Genomic DNA, 16,633 nt, shown 5'->3' on the forward strand with positions numbered 1-16,633 from the left:
CTTAATATTTTTACGCATATGACCAATCGATAACCTCAAATCGATACCTCCGAAGTATGAAACCGTTGTCATAATTTCACTAATCATGTAATTATATATTGGTATTTGGATAAATAATCGATAGAATAAGACAATATAAAAGTGGTATTGTAGGAGTCCATGTAATTGTTAAAATATATTGATCATGTTCCATAGTGTTAACTGCAAAATACAAAACTAATTTTTAATCCACAACAAACATATTACTAATATGAAGCTACTAGAGATGGACAGAACAAAAAAAACTAAATAGCTTTGATATGTATTAAGAATAGAAAACTTCCGACAGTATGTTGTCTTCAAAAAAGAATGATAATGTTGACTATAATCTAATGTTTTCTGAAAAAAACAAGTGGAAATGTGTAGTGTTTAATCTAACTGAGTAAACAGTTATTTACAAATTAAATTAAAAACAAAACAGCATTCAAACTACTTACCATTTGTATTCCATTACGAAATGCCATTTGAGCAAGTTTGCCTGGACCATCAACTGTTTTACCGTCATCTTCCGGACCCCATGATGCAGAATATACATCAATATGTTGTAGCTGATGACTTAGTGAACGTGACTCCATTGCGTCAGTCACATCACCATCTAACATACGTACGCCACCTATACGAGCTTTATAAGCTATACCTAATCCACATACACTATTATTTGCGGCAGCAGCCACTTCGCCAGCGCAACGAGTACCATGACGGCTGAAGTAATAGAAAATAGGAAAGATTGATTATGTAACAAGTGTTTATTTGACTTGTTTGTTATTCAATAGGGAAATACGAGCAACAATTACAATGGTAGTTCTTTTTGCCTATGTGATCGAAATAAGAAAATTCTACAGTTGGATTACAGTCAGATGACAAGTTCGATCAACTTATTGAAACTCTCCCTCTTTGTTTAACGGAAAAATGCTAGACATTAATTTACTATTACTCGAAGTAGAAAAAATGCTATTAGTCAAAAAAATTTTATTTAGAATCTTTTATTTACTTTAAAATTCCCTCCATTCATAAATCGAGCAACTCAACTTTGAAAAAAAGAATGATTCACATAATCTACTCTCAATCCATGCTCTTAATCTATGTTAACCGCCCTTACGTTTCCAAAAAGACGTATCAAATAGTTAATAGGCATACTTCAATTAATTTTATAGTCAGTGGAACATATCAATAAACCGTTAAAAGCTATTGGAGAAATGGAAATAGGTGATAAACAAATATATAAAAGAAGGGTGACTGTCTAAACAACATTATCAATATAAAAGATTATTTAGTGTTGCTGACTGTACGCAGATTGATTACTGATTAGGCACAATACAACTTATTTCAAATCACAGAGATACAATTCATCACATGAAGGCAACAACAAAATATGCAACATTTTTACAGTTATATCAGAAATCGATTCATTAGTGTACGATAAATTTCACCATATATAGAAAAGACTAACTTATACTGGCTTGCAAAGTTAAATGAAGATTACATGCTTAAAGTTGAGAGGAAAGAGTGACAAAAAAGCACCAAAATGATTGGGATTTATCTGAAAGTCTTCTGATACTCCTTTGGTAATCTGTTAAGTCTCCTGTGCATGAGTTATTTTGAGACAATAACGAAAATGAAAACAGTATCAGATAAATTTCATGTTTTATTTCATAATCTCGAATTACTAAAATAGTGGTTTGTTATATTTTAGTTACTGTAAACACTGAATTGTACCTGTATAAACGTTTATCCGCGGCGTGCATTAGAAATATTTAACATTAACTACGCACAATAGTTATAGTTCAAGATGAAAATAAAACAAACAAACACAAAATCAGTGAAAACATGTGATTATTCGCCTATGAATTTTAGCTCCCAAGTTGAGAAAGATTAATGGATAGTTTTCGAACTAATTACAAGCATACAAAACGAAAAAAAAGAATTCTAGTATATGATGTGGCAAATTTCATTTGTGGACGTAATCTCAAGTTTTTTTCGGCTTTCAGACATGAACAATATGAAGCATGAAGCATAAATTGCGTTGAAAGTAGCTATTACATTTCTTAACGTATAAATTCAAACAAACCTGAATAAGTGAATAGTGTCTGAATCAACCAAGTATGTTATTTTGTACGTGATGAAGACCACCACCTTATAAAAATGTTAATTTTACTCTAAATAGACCTTATATTTCAGACTGGGACAGTATAATTCTCCATATTATGTGCAGTCGAAAAAGTTGATGCTTGTAATTTAATGTACACCGTATATACACAAATACATAAAGAACTACCACACAAGTGACCTTTATAAAACAAATCAATAACATTATTTGTAAACATACAGATATATTAATAAAATTATATAGGGATAAACTTAAGTTATTTGATAAAAGGCTCTAAATGAGTAAACATCATCGTGAAGATTGTTCGATCCAAGTATAGTTCACACCACACAATAACCTTAGTTTACTAACTGAAAACTCAAAGAGTACCGAAAAGCTATTTCATCACTGCTTGTAGCTCCATGGGGGTGAGCAGCTAGTTTCGAACTAAAGAAATAAAGACTAGTTAAGTAGAGCCAGCGCTATACATTGTTTCTAAACAGTTTTCCACAAACTATTATTTGCTAAATTCCTGAAGGCAATCGATAGAAAATCTTAACACTATGTTTCTTCCTTTTAAACAAAGTAAATGGTAGATGAAACAATAGAAACCGATTATAAAATTTAAGAACTTTCACAGTATCTTACAAATGACGATTTCTCATCTCAACATTTACAAACAATCCTACAGTTATGTCTTATTAATAAAAAATACATTTTTGATTGAAAATTCAGAAATTTATTAATTTGAACTAGTATATGTAAAATCTATTGTAATTCAACTGTTACGTTTACATATCTTTGACAAAATACATATTTCCAATTCAATTGATATACTCACAATCATATTCAACATTCAATGTAAATGTATAGTATTAAGGTATGATTATTCAATCAACTCTTTAAAAATGATTAGATGCAATAAATATATTATCATTGTAAACTTTTAAAGATAACATTTCACAAATCATCTTCACATATATTCATCTTTTATTTTAATTAAACATAAACTAATAAATTTCAATATTTCAAATAGTCAGACAATTTGACATAGTCGTTGTTCCAATATTAAAATGAAAATTAGTTACATAAACTGAAGTGATCTGTATGTTAAATGTGAATTGGCTAATTAATAATTCATGTTTAAAACTATGTAACTTTTTTCTATTGTTGCAATGCTCTCATCATGAAAACATGTAGATAAATACATTTGTTAATTAAATCACAAGACACGTTATATGTATAGGTAACAATAAATGTTACATAAAACAGCTGTAAAATGTAATGAAATATAAACAGAGTATTAAACGAGAACAAAGCAATAACACGAAGTTAATGTGTATTAAAAAACATCTATCCGCATACACGTGTATATTTTTATGTTGATATTGCAAGGATCAGATAATGCAAAACGAAACTAATTACGAAATGTAACAAAAAGTCGATTCAAAATAGCGGGGTAAAATATATATCTAAAATTAAGCTTGACTTTGGAAATTCAATATTTATTTTGACTTGATGTTGTAGCGGTAAATAAATCCCCAAAATAAATAGCTCTGTACATCTTCGTTATTGGATGTTAACCACATTGGTTTTAATGAACTCACCTAGCTGAAGGCGCTACAAGGTAGAATAAAACAGCAAAAATGGCGTCTTGTGCACCTAACATCTGTCGCTTGTTTTCTAGCCGACTTGCAGTTACTCTTCAGATAAAGGCTGAGTTAGCCGGCTATTTCATATCCACGTGCATCAATGAATTCAGATGCTTCTGCCGATAAACCTCTATCGGGCGTACAGTCAAACAATTGAGATAATGTGTTAGTGACCAATGTCAAGTGCATTAGGTCCTTCATACTGCAGACCGAATATATCCTATCGATAAAGCTGCAATGTAGTCACTAGTCTGAGTGACTCGACATTGCGTGTATTATGTTGAGATGTAAGGTGGTGGTCGGAGTAAGTCGACAGGAATCCCTAAACCTGGGTTTCGTGCTATATAGCACTTGTCTGGAAGGTGTACCTGTAATCTTGAGGGGATCGATGCTCCCTAACGGATTCGATCTCGTGTCAAAGAGCATCACAGTTAAAGAAGTTGCAACTGAGCTATCCAGGCCACGGCTGATCTTTTGTAGGACTGAGATCTATTTTAAAATGACTGATTACTGGGAACTGACCAATGTCACGTGTATCAAGTCCTTAATAGTGCAGGTTCAGGTACACCTTGCTGACGAGTGCAAAACAACACGAAACGTAGGTCTATGGTATTTTGTCTACTAACTCCAACAAACACCTCACTTCTTATTACGTAAGATTATAATTTCTAATGAATGTTGTTTCAGTGTCTATAGTTTTCAAGTCCTTGACCTACTTACTACTATAAAACATTGATCCAAGTATTTATTATTCTTATCACAATTAGTACACTTTTCCTCACACTATTAATTTGTACTTTTTACTTATTGTTTATTTATGTAATCTATTCGACTGTTATCACTGAATCATAAACTGGCTTGATTAGTTTAATATTTTCGTATAAACATTATAATATATTAGGGTAGAGACTGGTGAAAATTACATTGTTCGCTTATACACAGCAGAGATTTATCCAAAAAATAAATCTTAATTGTTAGATACATAATGTTTCATTCTTCATACTAACCCATCTATCATTAGTTATACGCGCAGTTAATATTCAAACTGATTGAATATGTAAAAAAAAATAAATAAATCTCTAACTAGAAAAACGCCCAACCACCAAGTATCTACATTAAATTAAAATCAATTATACTTTATAACGAAAATTGATGACCTCTAAGGTAGTTGAATAAATAACTCAGAGGAATTGAAATGTTGACTCAACAAATAACAAATTAAACAGTAAATCATTAATTTAATCAAAGACTTCCAGGTTACATTAAAAGTAGTAATAAAATGAAAAATTGAGATTAGCCAGTTTTCGATAATTATGATAGGTCACTTAGACATTGCATAAGTTTCCTTGACGAGATGACTTCAAACGAGGTCAATCAGCTAGTCATAAACACTCTAGAACCGGACAGTACTTAGTCTACTTTATTAAGCGAGTTGAAATAATAATACCGATAGTAATAAAATGCAATTTTACACATAAGTTTAAAAAAATAAATGAATATGCAGTTGTTTGAACATGACATTCTCTGTGTTTACACTGAATGTAAATAAACAAACATGTAGCACAGAAAAATTAATTCGAAAAAATTTATACAAAAACAAATTTGATGGAAAAGAACCAAGGTCATTTCTTTGTGCGTCACCATCGATACATAGTATTTATTTACTTCTACACAATTCTCTGGTCTTTAGATTTTTCCTTATTTTCTATTAAGTGTATGTCTAACACGTTTTGTTGAAAACCATGTGTAAGTAGTGGAATAAACAAGTATCTTTTAGAGCTATTATATCCTATAATAATGGACATCATTTTAATTTAGGTTTTAACAGAATTCACAATTTTGTTTTTTACGTGTTGACTCGTTTAGAAATCTTTATTAGTATGAGTGATTAAAAGTTGACTGGGAAATTTTTGTATAATATCAGTTGATTTTATAATGCAATGGTCAAAGGAAGAGGAAATCAAAGGGAAATTATTAAAATTATTCAATGTAGATATAAAAGGTCTGGATTCAGATTTCATCCCCATTCGATATTCATTAGAGAGGAGTTTATCCGCGATGTTTGCTAAATGAACGCTCGATTAGATTTCCTAGCTGCTTCTAGCAACTACAAGTTTAATCATAATGGCAAGTTGAACACAAGAGAAAAGGCTCGATGTGCGAAGAGAACGCTTTTATCTACAGATAAACGATGGTATATATGCAGTTACACATTACCTTAATCTTCTGGAACCATACTAAATATAGTATCAGTACGGATAAATATCCAATAAAAACTGTAGCACGTGACTCTACATTCTTTAAAATGTTTACGCAAAGATTCGACTCAATGCCGACTGGATAAAACGTTTCTAGGAATTTCTGGGCCCCTAGGAAGTGTAAAGAGGGATATTCTTAGGATTTCCCCAACGATCCGATGGGAAAAAGTGATATCGTAAATTTCGTTTACTTAAATATACAATTCAATTCAATCAGTATCGGGTACTCGATCAAAATAAAATTTTAAATAAGTGATTAGATAGTGCAAATGACCAATATATAAAAAATATTGACCTCATCGTGAATAATCACTTGGTAATGTTCCTAACTGGTGTGGTGGGTGATCCAGATCTCTGCATTAAAAAGCTTGACTTTTGAAGATTGAGCATAGAAAACATTGATGAACAGAAAATAATTCAGGTTTCCTTACTGATATCCATCAATTATTTTACACTGTAATGCCCAGACATATATCATGGCAGCCACATCGTAAAAATTATGACTGCGATTCTGCCAGTGATGAGAATATCATAATTACCAGTATACTGATAGATAAGTTGACCGCTTCGATTAGGAACATCATAGAAAAATGTACTGACAGATTCAATACACAAGGTTAGGCTGAAGATCTTTAGGTCATCTGGCATCTATGATAACTTTAGATATGCAATTCATAGTCTAATAATCCACATTTCTAGCATCAATCAATTGTTAATATTGTGCTAAGATCAGTGAGATACATCTTATTCTAGATATACTTGGAACTCACCGGTTACAGTTTTTTAACATACCGGTTTCACCAAAAGAATGAATCCTAATGCATAACAAACACTGACTACATGTAAAGTGAATAAAATAATTCAGTTGTGACGATGAAATTCAATTCGATAATACGTTCATTACGTATTGAAAAATTATTAACGTTAGTTTAGATAGACGATGAGTACCAATAAATTGTATACGATATAAACGAATTAGTTACTTTCCACTGAGATTGACAAAGAAGGTAAGTTGATAAGCCGCCCTAAAATATTTAATCATAAATTCCAGACTAATCCATCAGACACGACCGTAAATTCTAATAGATTTACTAAATCAATTTAGTGTGTAAATATTGACATTATAATTTCGACCACAAATGAAGGTTCTTTTTGGAAAAAAAGACAACTTCAAATATGGCCAACTGATAACTTTGTTTAAAGAACTAATCAAACATTGGATTTCTCTTAAAACCCAACTATTTATTTGAAAAACATAGGAATACATTTAAATTTCATTATCACAGATTACCATCATCATCAGTGTATATGGCATACTAACAAAAATCCTGTAAAAATAATATTATATGATTAGAAATGAATGTCATCGTAAACAAAAAATGCAAATAAAGAGAATACAAAATAAAAACGATTTAGAAAGAAAAAAATCGTTGAACTGAAATAAAAAAGTAGGTAGAAAGCATGTTGCATTGATTTTATTGTTTGAATATTTTACGATAAATAGACATATGGCAACATCAAACTATGGGTAGAGAGAAATTGTTTTCATAGGAAAATGGAAATAGTGTGGTGACGACAAGTAAAATGGTGAGCAAACATTCTCACAACACAATGAATATATATATATATATATTCGGTCCATTAGCTATATAATATGGGATTGAAGACAACTGGTAAAAGAAATGAGTAAAACTGAGGCTCGGATGTCAATACAAAGTAACGGTAAGAATATTTTATTCAACACTTCAAAATTTTAGAAAGGTTATGATTTTAAAATAAAGTTTAGCCTTTCTTAGAATAAACTTTTAAACCAAGAGACCTTCGGACGCATTGCCCTACTCAGTACTGTAATCAAGAAGAACTCGACGTCAATCTTATGGAACGTGTATCAGTTGCTGAAAATAAATTGTTGAAGTTAACACAAATAAATAGTAATCTAACCCGCTGGAGTCACCAAAATAACAGTTACTTTTATACACTTTCACACATTAATATTGAAACCACTGTGACGCGACCCCGACAGGTAATCTATACTCATTCCTATTGGTTATTACAGGATGTAAAATATTACGTACTTTGTAATATTGACTAATCTTAAAGCTTTCCTAAAAATCCAGTCACAACCATTTATATTTGTGTGAGATTGTATCCGTGGAGTTGTTGTCATGTATTAATCCTCCCATTGATCCAGTTGTATTAGATCCAGTTTACTTAAGAATCTCCCATTCATTCTCGGTTTGGACTCAAAGAATATGTAGTTATAGGAAAAACGTAGCTGAACTATCAACAAGTATACCATAAAATTCACATATTCCTGACGCTTATTTATTTCATAGCTTTTTACTCTAAGAATTTTTCAACCATTTCATTTCATTTTGAATAAAATTCGGACAGAATTATTGTAACCAAAAAGCTTACTAAAGATTGAAATATCACAAACATTGTTAAACAGATATCACTAATATTACATGATGCTTAAATTGAATAATCAGTAATTGAGGCAAAATAGGTAATCCATACATAAACAGGCATGATAGCACAATAAAATAATCATCAGCAAATACGTTGAATTTAGTCAATATTTTGATTTAAAAATAAGACAAACAGTAACGAGTGAAGCGGTTTAAACTGTATGCTTTTAGTTTCAATTCTCAGATTGTCGTAATTTAAGACTTGTATTGTTGCCAACTGTTGTCTGTTGCTTCCCTCATTAAATGTAAGCACAGTAAGCGGTACCTAGGTCGTCGGCACACTTTTTCATCTATCCTCGCTCACGTTATTCTGTATGCTCCCCTAGTACACAAATCACCTTCTAACTAAATGTGGAACCATACACAATTTATTCAGAAAAATATTAGTTTAAACAAAAGAGAAAGCTAATTATAGCCATCCTGAGTTGAAAACAACTCAACATTAATAATAAATCGAATAGAACTATGAAGATGTTTTATACGAACAACGAACAATGACTACTGACAATAATTTTTTCTGCAGATAAACTATACAACAAATTTATGCCAACTCTGTTATTTTAATCAAATAGACTGTAATTAACGGACAAACAAAATACACTTACCAAGTTTACTGAATTATAGACAATAGGTTTTAGTTAAGTAAAAGAGATATTATTAACGCTTGAAAAATTAATCTCGAGATTTATTATCATTAGATAGTTTAGGTAACTAGAAATTATCGATACTGAAACAAATATTACCTTCTTTTAAATTATTAACACTTTATTCTTTATTTCTCCTACAAACTTTCTCATTCAATTTTCTCTTAGTATTGTTGTTATTATCATATTCATTCCATCATTTTTTTTTCTGTGATTTACCTCACAAATTATTTGTCAATTTTACAAGTAACCTACACAGATAAACATCTATGAAAAAGCTTAGATTATTTTATCTCTGTATAATACAGAATTTCTATAAACGAGAAAAATAATTATGATATACATATGTCTTTATAGAATTGGGGCAAAAGCAAAATCTACTGATAACCTTGAAGGATCTATCAGCCAATTAGGAAACAGAACCTTGTTACAAAAGAATTAGTGGTAAAAACTTAATATTATAACAGTGGAATAATAACTCAATATTTAACCATCATATTTTTTTGCAGTAAAACAAAAGGGTAAAGTTTTGCAGATTAATAGTTAGGATACTGTTGTATGTTAGAATTACCAATCCTTAAAGTTTTGGTCAGTGACTATCACTAGCGATAACACAAAAAGCTTAGGTTTAGGTATTAGGAGTTAAACTGGAGTTCTGAGGTGGATTTACAAATAAAGGTTAAGGTTTTCATCACAAACTTACACAAGCTATGATGCAAATTTTTGTCACTTTTTTTACACACTTATGAGATTTGTGACTGGAATTTAAAGTATGGTTTAGAGTGGGGAAATACTATCTAGCCTAACGAAGCACTCATGAATACGTATTGAATCACATCAAGTACTTTACCACACATTCTGCATTAGGAGCAGGCCTGTTTTGTAATTTAGTTTAAGCACCATTTTAGATTCACTTTCCGTTGATTTCATACATTTTAGGAATCAAGTATTGCCAATATTTAATGCGCTTGTGATAGAATCTAAGTTATCTAGCATTGCACTTTAAATATCGTTCAAAATACACAAGGCTTCATCGTAATTCTGATTAGTTAACTCAAGGGTGTCAATATACTACACTGTAACTAAAATTTAAATGGTTTTATTGTACTAGATTTTTCTTAACAAAGTCATCTCTAAAGTCCACACATTTTTTAGAAAGAAATTTGTATAGAAATTATTAAAATTACGATAGTATTAAATATATAGAAATAAATTTACAACAGACTTACTTGGTATTACTTTTATCTCTTGTTAAATAACGAGGTTCTGGATTATCATCATTACTGTTCACATCATATGATGCAAATGGATCCTAAAGTCGGACAAAATCATAATAATAATAATAGTCAGAATAAGTAGAGTAAAAACTATGACACGAATAGATGATGAAATGTATAACAGTTATGAAAAGACAAAGTAGCTTAAAGATTATTCAAATCAGTCAAAAGATGAATGAAAAGCGTATAGTGTTCGACAGTTATTCAGTCCAAGCATGAGGAGAGAGATTGTAGTCCTTTAAGTCTTTTAACAGAAATATCAAGTCAAGGAAATGAAAACATGTCCACGGAAAACAAATGGCAAACAACATTTATTTACAGCGAGCGGTGATGATGCCATCCAGAAGCACTGTGTTGGTATCGTAATTAAATTGTTGACTTCAATGGATGCAATATTATAGAATAAATAAAATATTACAACTGAAAATGCTGATACACCATAGGTTTATATTTTTTCTAAAAAATAATCAATAAATATTCAATTTTGATACATGCTTTCATAACCTATTCAGTCAGGAGGTAACTGAAAAGGAAATTGAATCAGAGGTGGTCTTAGTGATCTGAGAGCGTGATCGCACTGCATATGGAACAACTGATTGAGGCCGGGCACACACGACTTTTTTGTGAGTAATTTTCGTGTTAGCTCCGTATTTGTTAGCACCTTACCATTGGAGACGGAAATCCGTGGGATAAGGCGGGGTGCAATTTTAGGGTGGATCTCTTTTAACTCCAGTCTTCCTTGTGCGGCTGCAACATCGCTGTTATACTGGTTATCTGAAGAAAACACCTTACTGCCGTCACACCATGGGTTTGTTGCTTTTAGTCTTAGCCCTCTTCAATCGACCTGTGTGGCATATTAGGACCCTGAGGAACAATTGTTCCAACCAGTATAGCTCGACTGGTTCATCACGATAGGCAAGCACGATCATCAGCACGTCAAGGTAGCAGTAACGGTCGAGTTCATAGTTTATTCTATGATCGTAACTAATGAATTATCTTTAAGTATATTTGAAAATTTGTTTTAAAAGAAAAACAAATACATAATTAAAAATGTAGAAATGAAAAGTTCAATCGAACAAACAATATTCTCATTTGATATTTTATTCGTCTCTTTTTTAACTTTGTAAAATAAATAATAAATGATGAAGTGTTTCATTTTATACTTTTTATATTTTGCGATGACTTAAAATGTTTAATGACTTATGAAAATAACAACACTTAAACAGTAACCAGAAGTAAGTAAAATGAAATGACCGTAAGTAAGAAACTATATAAATTCATTTCAAATATCTGTTTATATACTACTTACAGAATGTAAGTTGACAAGAGAGAAAAATAAAAAAATATTCTCGTATTAAAAAACAAAGAAAATAACAAATATGATCAATGAAACAGTTGGATTATTAGACTAAAATGAAAGTATATTTTGACTAAATTAAACTTTAAATGTATACAGAATCTAACGATTCAATGAACAATTTTCGCAAAATGGTTCTTTTTTGTCACGAAGTTGAATTTTCTTATGTTTAACAAAGTTCATAAGATTTCTTCTATTTTTTTTTCTGTTTGGCTTTTCCTTCACTTCATTTATCAATAATAAATTATTGAAAAATTAACTTAATTGTTAGTAACAAACTGTTATTCTGGGTCATTCTATTTTGCCTTTAGCTAATGTCAAATAAATTTATTAACATTTCTCTTTTTTTATTCGATTAAATAATGATTTGAAAAATTTAATGGATGTATGGAATTTATTTTCAAGAGTATAGATCTAGATATTAGAAGTAATGCTGAAATCATCGGGGCTACCTTTTTTGTTCAGTGAGAAATTTCAACAAATTGTTATAACCAGAAGTGGTTTTGTGGAGATTGCAGTCATTTTATAGTTTAATTCATAAGTCGACCGAAGCTAGGCCACCATGGAAAACCTGGATGCACTGGACGATCGTTTTATCTTAGTATGGGACTCCTCAGCAGTGCGCATCTACGATCCGGCCCCGCGAGATCTAAACCCAGGACCTATCAGTCTCGCGTGTGAACGCTTAGCCTCTAAACCACTGAGTTGGCATCCAATGGTGTTAATGTCTAACTTCACAGAAAACAATGGTGAACTGTGGCTCAATTTTGTTGATTAGTTGAAGTTAGACATTAACACCGTTGGATGCCGGTTCAGTGGTCTATAAATTGTTATAAATCAACAAATTTTTTTATAGAAAATAAAAATGTTAAATAAAGTTCTAAATAACTTTCATAGTAAAGTGTTATAGAGTTTATCATCAAAATAATTTGTAAAAACACTGTTATATAATGTTAAATAAAGTGTTTAATTCCGTAACTACACAACATATCGCTTAAACTATTTTAATGAGATTTTAATAAATAAATGAAAAGTGAAATGAAACTGAACTGAGTTTTTTTGCAAGTAAATATACAAAGCAATGAATTAAATTCATTATGTAGATAATAGTATGTAATACAAAACTACTTAGATCACAGTTGAAAATTTGAGATGTAGTAGAAGCCGTAAATTAGCAAGTATTTTATAGTCCAAAGGGGATTAGACAAAAAGTGGGGTATAGTGCAACATAAGCGACTGATCAGTTTTTAAAACAGCTATATGAACCCAAAAGAAACAACGGTATGACTCGTATACAAAAATTGGCAATAACTTAATTCAAGCTAATAATGTTAATTATTCACTGACTTACTTATTTAAATCAGTAACATAGTTATTAAGTAAAGTTCAGAGTCAGTCTACAGAAGATTTAGATTTTTTCCTGAAAGATAACGAAATAAACTGAGAGAGATTACCAGTATTTCTGTACTTTATAAAACTCTTCCCAGTCGTATAAGTAGTGGTAGCCTAGTGTTTATATCTCTTGACTATCAAACACTGAATTGAATGTATCAACACCTACTTGGTAAACCAAAATTTTCATAGACGTTCAAACAAAATGTATGACTCAATACCGATTAAATAAACGAGCACTTGATTTGATAAATTCATCTCATCGTATTGACCTAGTGTATTGAGAAAAATCCTGAATTTTAAAACAATTCCTCAACCCATTAAACTAATTATTATTATTAAGACTTGTCAAGTAGTTATGATCAATTATGATTTTCAAAATATTATTCCCACCATTTTATTTCAACTCTTTTACATCAGACACAAGAACATGTATTACACATAAATTCCTAAATGTCATTCATGATCAGATATGAGTGTATGTGTGTGTGTTCATGGATGATAAAAGAAAATTCTCGATGGAATGTTAAAAGAAGAAACAATAAACTGATAAGTTTAAACATTTAGTTTCAAAACCAAAACCAAAAACAAAAAAAAAGAGCAAAACATTGTTTGAATGGATTTCCATTAAAATGTTAACTAACTCAACAAACATGTTAATGTCACTAAAAAGAATTAAATATACGCATATATTAACCAACCTAATAAATCATTTTAGTATAAATAAAAATTAAGCTTACATAAATATTTTTTCAGGTTTTATTTGAAATTCTCCATTTCAAAACAAACGACAAACCATAAATGTAAATTAATGATTTTATGAACTTAAAAGAGATGCTTCATAAATTTATTATTTATAGTTATTACTAGAAATTACTTCTTTATTTACCTTTTACGATAAAATTGAAAGTAGAAATGGCTTATTGAACAAACCACACAACTTTTAAATCATGTAGACGAAATTGAATTTTGGGCGAGATTATAATGTATTAATGACCTTTGAGTAATGTTAAAGTGACCTATAAAAAATTTGGCCATTTACTAAGGTTACAAGAGGATTATAAACTAGTATGAGAAAATAAGATTAAGATTCGAAGTTAAAAAACAGGTTTAGGTGAAGTTTTGTTCTCTGAATTAAATGGTTTGGTTATGAAGCTTTCATTGTTCCTCTGAACAATAACATCAGCACAAACGTCGGATAGAAGTGAAATGTTTGAAATTCTTCCTTAAACCCTTTAACAAAATAAGATGGTTCAAATAGAATGGGTAGACCAATTCGAAAGATGGGTCTGTATAAACGATATGTAGACGACATAATAATCATAGGTGATAAAATTGAAGACATAAGCCACTTGCTAGAAGAATTCAATAGTAGTCAAAACCACATTTCTCTTACATGTGAAGAAGAGAAGAACAACCAACTTCCTTTTCTTGACATCCTGATTACTAGGAGAGATGATGGTTCCATCAAACGTGCTATATATAGAAAACCAACATGGACAGGACAATATCTTAATTTTCATAGTCACTGCCCTATTCATTATAAACGTGGTTTAATAAAGAGCCTATTCAATAGGATCAATCGTATTTGTACTAGTGATACTATTGAAGTAGAGGTGAAGCTCTTGACTGATGCGTTAATCAATAATGGTTACCCTTTGAAGTTCATAAACCACTGGAAGGGTTGCAATATGACTAGACCTATGACGCTTCTGGCACCCAAAAAGCGAGTTCATATTACGCTACCATTCAGAGGTGACATAAATAGTCTCATGTTGAAACAGAGACTTAAATTAGCTATCAACCAGACATTTTATGAAGCCCAACTTGTCATCATCGAAAAGACAAGGTCTATGTTTCACCAAAAGCCCAAACAGCATGAAAACGATTGTGTCACATCCCATTGTGTCTATAAATTTACATGTATGTGTGGTAACACGTATGTAGGGAGGAGCAACCGTGATTTGCAATTAAGGGTGGGTGAACATATACCAAAATGGTTGCAAAATCAGATGAATTCCAATGGTGAAATAAGATCACAGGATAGACAGACATCATCATCCATTGCGAAACATTTGATTGAGACGGGTCATAAGGTTGATATCAAATCAGCATTTGTTGTGTTGTACAAAAGCCTTCAAGGACGTATACTAAGGTTTATTGAAGCCTTGGCCATGCGAAAATTGAAACCCCCTTTATGTGTTCAAAAACAATTTGTACTTACACTTAACCTACCCTGATAGTACTGATTTACTATCCAGAGTGGTAATCACATTTGTTTTTGTGTACTTTAATATTTTTTCCTTTGTTATGACTTACCCTTAACCTGTCTAGTTGACCTTTTAATTTTTCATATATAAATGTATATGTGTGATCAGATTGTTCGAAATGCATTGCGCAAATATATCACATAATTCTGATAAACTACGTCTTCTCATTGCATTATCGAAATCAATACTTGATTACCTAAAAATACCTACATGTAAGTGAATACAAAAAATATCAAAGCTGATCAGAGATCTTAGGATGTTGCAGGTATTTTTCATCATATCTAACGACAAATTTTGAAAGTATGACAAATAATATTAAAAAATAGTAATAAGTTTGAGCTTTATTGCTCAATAAGTCTAGGCGTACACATTTTTCGTCCGAGCAGCAAATTATATCTAACTGCAATTACACTTGAATCTAAACTACTGATTACTAGAGCATATTACTGTAAAAAGTTAATCATTGAACAAATTATTATCTTACTAAGATAACAGATTATATCATTTTTACAATTCTTAATATTATTGGACCACAGGTTTGAGAACAATGAGGAAAGGAGTGGAAATTTGATCACTAGTTTAGGGATGGATATGAATTATAAAATAGAAGCACAGTTGTTTTGGTGTTATTCTAAAAGCCAACTTTTTAGCCGCCAGACATTTTAAATAAAATATGAAGTTAGAACAATGTGTAAAAGTAATTAACTTGTTAAACGCTATGGAGACTTTTGGGAGATTTTGTATTGATCAAAGGTAAGGTCCTGTCTTAAACTGACATACGATTACTGCACCAGCGGTCTGTTGAAACTTCTGTGTCACCTATTTTTCGACATGGATTTATTGCCGGAATTTTCTGTTTTATATTTGTTTTAACTGGCTAATTAAGTATGATAACTGCATGTACTTGCGTAATATCATCAAATGTTTTAAAATTATCGCGAGTTCGATTGCTGAAAACTTAAAAAGGAACCATCAAATTGGTTTATATACTTTTCTTCTTATCTGTCCTTTGGAGAAATTAAAGATAATTTCAATGTAATTCACGTACTAAATATATAACGCGAAGAAAAGAGGTATCATGGAAGCGGAATTACTTGTAAACATTTACGGACGAATATTAATAGCAGCCAATTATTGTCGAAAACCGTCTTTTATAGAAATCTCTTTTTAAAATTACAAATTAAATG

The 16,633-nt window shown here is 30.8% G+C and overlaps 1 protein-coding gene across 1 annotated transcript in view; it reads right to left on the reverse strand.

The window, feature by feature from the left end:
• Window positions 1-16,633, reverse strand: part of FUR1_1 (Uracil phosphoribosyltransferase, synthesizes UMP from uracil) — a 105,615-nt gene that overhangs the window by 42,263 nt on the left and 46,719 nt on the right. The window contains exons 5-6 of the mRNA XM_051215768.1: window positions 10,380-10,462; window positions 477-741 (exon numbers count right to left, since the gene is read on the reverse strand). Coding sequence (XP_051066304.1) covers window positions 477-741; window positions 10,380-10,462 — 348 coding nt within the window. The remainder of the gene's footprint in view (window positions 1-476; window positions 742-10,379; window positions 10,463-16,633) is intronic.

Source organism: Schistosoma haematobium, chromosome 4, assembly GCF_000699445.3.
Source record: "Schistosoma haematobium chromosome 4, whole genome shotgun sequence".
In the NCBI taxonomy this organism is placed as follows: Eukaryota; Metazoa; Platyhelminthes; class Trematoda; order Strigeidida; family Schistosomatidae; genus Schistosoma; species Schistosoma haematobium.